We start from the raw sequence: 4811 nt of genomic DNA, 5'->3' as shown, positions 1-4811 counted from the left end.
AAAAAAAAAAAAAAAAAACTTGATTCTTTTTGCTCACTACGTTCCTCCTCTCCACCCTTTAACGTGTTCCTTCTTGATTCTTCTCCATGTCAGTTAGCAGCACCACCATGCACCCACTTGTTCAGACTCAAAACTGAAGAGTTCTCTGATTCCTTCCTTTTTGTCACCTCAACTTCCCTCTACCAAGAATCCAATCCATTAGTAAGTTCCATCAGCCCTATCTACAAAATATGTCCTGAGTCACTGTGTCTTAGCATCTCCTTTCTTCCCAGGCAAGCCCAAGCCACCAAAGTCACTCACCCGGACTACCTAATTCACCCCCACTCGAACCCTCCCCAGCCAGTCATCTGTCACACAGCAGCCCACGTGGAAACACAACAGTGACTTCCAGCAGCACTAAGAATAAAACTTGAACTTCCTACCTTTCCTACCAGGCCTACCTCTCCAGCCTCATCCACTCTGCCTTCGCCCCCTCACTCAGCATACTACAATCACACCTGTGCCTCTTCCGGTCCTCCTACATATCCAGTACATTCCCATGTGGGGATCTTTGCACCTTCTGTTCTCAGCACTGAAAACTCTTCCCCCATCTTCATATGACTGACCCCTCTTCATCATTCAAGTTTCTGCTCATATGTCACCTCTTGTAGAGAGGCCTTCCCCGAAGGTTTTATCCAAAACACTTTCAACACTTTATCCAAAACGGCTCTCTTCTAATCATTCATCACGAAAAGTACTTTTTGACTACCTGAAATTGCCTTATTTGCTCACTTGTTTATTTTCCTTTTCCCCAACAGGGAACCTTATCTGAAATGTCCACCATATATCCCAAAACTTAAAACAGAGTTGCTTGCACATAGTAACTTCTTAACAGGTGCGGAGAATGAATAAACAAAATGAGAAAGCTCATGAGGTGTGAAGAACAACTGGAAGACAGGGCAATATTTAAATCAGAATTTTAGGAAGAAAGGAAAAACCTAAGCACTGGCTCCAAATTTTTGTAGAAGCAGACACATGGAAGGAGGGCTATATTTATTCTGTTTTCCAAGGGCACGACTCAGACCAACAGTGGCATGCTATAAGGTGACATATTTGAAAAACCACTTTCTAACAAGTGCAGAGTCTCAAAATGGAAATGAGCTTCCACAAAAGGTAGTGCTTGGACAGAGGCTTGATCACCACGTAGAAGAAACAAAAGAAAAGTTTCATTGCCTAGGTGTGTCATGCTGGACAAGCCACCATTCCCCTTCCTGGATCTCAGCTGCATATTAAACACATTATTAAATCTCAGCTGCATTATTAAACACGAGAAGATTGGAAGCGAATTACCGATTTGTCCAAGCCCTTTCCAACTTTAAGACTAGGAATCAAGTCTCGAAAATACTGTCCTCCACACCATAAATTCTGCAGATGCGAAGTCTGTATCTCCCTTGTTCACCGTTGTATCCCTAAGACCTGGCAAATGAAAGGGACTCCACAAACAGCTGATGGCCATATGGGGGAGAGATCTGTCCATGTTTTCCTTCTCAGTGTGTGGCAAGGACTGTGAACATTCAAAGAAGCCCAAATGGATGCGTTCTCTGGAACAGAAAACTTTACAAAAGTTCCAGCAAAGTTCACCGACCCTGATAATCCCTTGGTCCAGCTTCTGGCGCGGTGACGGCAGTGTCCTCGTCTCCCAATGCCGACACCTCCCCAGGAAACTGTCAGCCGCCTCTGGGCCTCCCCGAGTCGGGGGGTGACCAGAGTCCAGCTAAAACAGACGCTAGGGCCCAGGAGAGGGGCGGCTGTCCCACGAGGAGGACGACCCCAAAGAGTTCGTGAGGGGGCCGGAAAGTGACTCACCTCAGGAAGGGACTTGCCGCAGCTGAGACTGTAAATCTTCACCTCATTGAGGCTGGAAACCTGCATGGCGGCGCACAACACTGTTCAAGTCCCGGGTCCTTTCCTACCAGCGTGCTCAAGCACCGGAATCCCCGGCCCTCAAACCCCCTGCTCAGCCGGCATGCGGCCGCTGGCGCCGGCTGATGACGCACTTCCGGGCGCCGGAAGACGTGCGCACGTTCCCAGAAGAGGGAAGGGGGTGAATGCGGGAAGAGCGGCGGCCGGGAGGCTAACTAGTGAAGTTCTGGCAACCCGGCGCGGCTGTCGGCGACGCTCCTACGGGCAAGACTAGACACTGCTCTCCCTGCTGTTAGCATCCCGACCGGCAGGGGGAGGCTTTCGAGTCTCTGCCCAGGCCGAGATGTCATCCTTCCAGGCGGGGGCGAGGCGGTTCAGTGAGCGAACCCAGCGAGCGAAGGCGACCAGGGTGCGAATTCCGAGTGGAAGTGTATTCTTTTCTCTCCTCCAATGTTTCTGAGATGTTACGTTAGAAGTACTGTAGGCCGGGTGCAGTGGCTCACGCCTGTAATCCTGACACTTTGGGAGGCCGAGGCGGGCCGATCACCTGAGGTCAGGAGTTCAAGACCAGCCTGGCCAAGATGGTGAAACCCCGTCTCTACTAAAAATACAAAAATTAGCCGGGCCTAGTGGCGCGCGCCTGTAATCTCAGCTACTCTGAAGGCTGAGGTGGGGGAATCGCTTGAACCCGGGAGGCAGAGGTTACCGTGAGCTGAGATCGCGCCACTGTGCCAGCCTGGGCGACAGAGTGAGACTCCGGCTCAAAAAAAAAAGACTGTAGAGCCATCTTCAACCCATTCCTATCTCTGGCCCTCACTTTCAGTATCTAAACCTGGATATTTCTAATTATGAAATATTTCCTTGAAGTAATTTGTTTTCATTCCTCCTGCTGAGACTCAAATACTTACTATTTTTGGATTATCACTTTCCCAACTGATCTTACCGCCTTTGATTTAATGAATAAATTATTTTATGCCTTACTTTCTAAAACCCAAATGTTTGTTTTGCTCTCCTACCCAGAACATTTTTGGAAACTCTCAAATACCAACACCACATTGCATCTGAATTAGGTTGAGAGTTCTTCGTGGACCCTATATCATTTGTCCTTATATTCCCTATCCACCCCTACCCAGAGTACCAGAACAGTGCCTGGCCTCTATTAGGCATTGCTACATATTTACATTTAGCCATGTACGTAGGGATATATTCCTAAACTCTGTCCTCAAATTTAAGATCCTCCACGAATTTTTAATTTTCTGCACTGGTTACAGTTAAGAAAAACTGTAAACATCCTTGGGAAAGGTGACATAATAGAATGGTTAGATCACAGACTCTGGCTTGGCTTGGTGGCACAGGTCTACAGTCCTAGCTACTAGTGAAGCTGAAGCAGAATCACCTGAGCTCAGGAGTTCTTGGCTGTAGTACACAACGAGCATTGGGTGTCCTCAGTTTGGCATCAATATGGTGACCCCACAAGAGCCAGGGACCACCATGTTACCGAAGGAGGAGTGAAGCAACTCAGGTCAGAAATGGAGCAAGTCAAAACTCCCATGCTCATCAGTAATAGGATCATGCCTGTGACTAACTGCACTCCAGCTTGGGTAACATAGCAAGACCCTATCTCTTGAAAAATAAATAAAGATCACAGACTCTGAAGCCAGACTGGCAGGGTTCAAATCCTGACTGCCATTTTTAACTGGAAGACCTTAGGTAAGTTACTTCACCTCTCTGTACCTGTGTAAAATGGAGACAGCAATAGTATCCACTTGACAGAGTTATGAGGATGAAATACGTTCATATTTATAAAGCGTTTGGCACGCAGTACTTGGCACATAGTAAGACCATGTAAGTGTTTGTAAAATAAAACAAAATAAATGGCATATACCAAATAAGTGGAAATGTATCCAAATTCCATTAGCATTTCCTTTTTAACAGTTTTATTGAGATACAGTTAACATGCTATAAAATGTCCCCATTTAATGTACAATATAATGACTTCTAGTGTATTCAGAGTTCTGCAACCATCACCACAATCATTTTTAGAACAAAAAGAAACCCCAGCCTCAATTAGCATTCACTCCATGCCCCATCCCCCACCCAAGCCCTAGACAACCACTAATCTACTTTCTGTTGGGGTTGTGGGTTTTTTCCCATGGGGGCATCTCACTTTGCCATCCAGGTTGAAATACAGTGGCATGATCATGACCCACTGCAGCCTCAAACTCATGAGCTCAAGCTGTCCTTCCACCTTAGCCTCCTGAGTAGATGGGAGTACAGGCATACCACCACAGCTGGCTGTTTTGTTTTTACAGAGATGGGTCTACCAGTTAAGCATCCCTAATGCAAACATTTCAAATCCGAAATGCTCCAGGGAGCATTTCCTTTTGAGTATCACATTGACAGAAAGTTTCAGATTTTGCAGCATTTTAGATTTTGGATTTTCAGATTAGGGATACTCAACCTGTATTTTATAAGGGCACCAATCCCATTCATGAGAGCTCTGCCCTAAAGACCTAATCATGGGTCAAGCACAGTGGCTCACACCTGTAATCCCAGCACTTTGGGAGGCCAAGGCAGGCAGATCATGAGGTCAGGAGTTCGAGAGCAGCCTGGGCAACATAGTGAAACCCCCGTCTCTACTAAAAATGCAAAAATTAGCCAGGCATAGTGGTGCGCACCTGTAGTCCCAGCTACTGGGGAGGCTGAGGCAGGAGAATTGCATAAACCCAGGAGGCATAGGTTGTTTTGAGCTGAGATGGTGCCACTGCACGCCAGCCTAGGCAACTCCGTCTCAAAAAAAAAAAAAAAAACTAATCATGACCAGGCGTAGTGGCTCATACCTGTAATCCTAGCACTTTGGGAGGCTGAGGTGGGCGGATCACTTGAGGCCAGGAGTTCTAGACCAGCCT

The 4811-nt window shown here is 46.9% G+C and overlaps 1 protein-coding gene across 4 annotated transcripts in view; it reads right to left on the bottom strand.

The window, feature by feature from the left end:
• NOL10 (nucleolar protein 10) overlaps positions 1–2038 on the bottom strand; it is a 129230-nt gene extending 127192 nt beyond the window's left edge. For all 4 annotated transcript variants that reach the window (XM_011965288.1, XM_011965290.1, XM_011965289.1 and 1 more), the window contains exon 1: positions 1846–2038. In XM_011965288.1, coding sequence (XP_011820678.1) covers positions 1846–1911 — 66 coding nt within the window. In that variant the 5' untranslated portion in view covers positions 1912–2038. The remainder of the gene's footprint in view (positions 1–1845) is intronic.
• Positions 2039–4811: the final 2773 nt, after the last annotated feature.

This window comes from Mandrillus leucophaeus, unplaced genomic scaffold, assembly GCF_000951045.1.
Source record: "Mandrillus leucophaeus isolate KB7577 unplaced genomic scaffold, Mleu.le_1.0 Scaffold72, whole genome shotgun sequence".
NCBI lineage: Eukaryota > Metazoa > Chordata > Mammalia > Primates > Cercopithecidae > Mandrillus > Mandrillus leucophaeus.
Note: the sequence above shows the minus strand (reverse complement) of the source record. Positions and strands in the feature narration are given on the sequence as shown.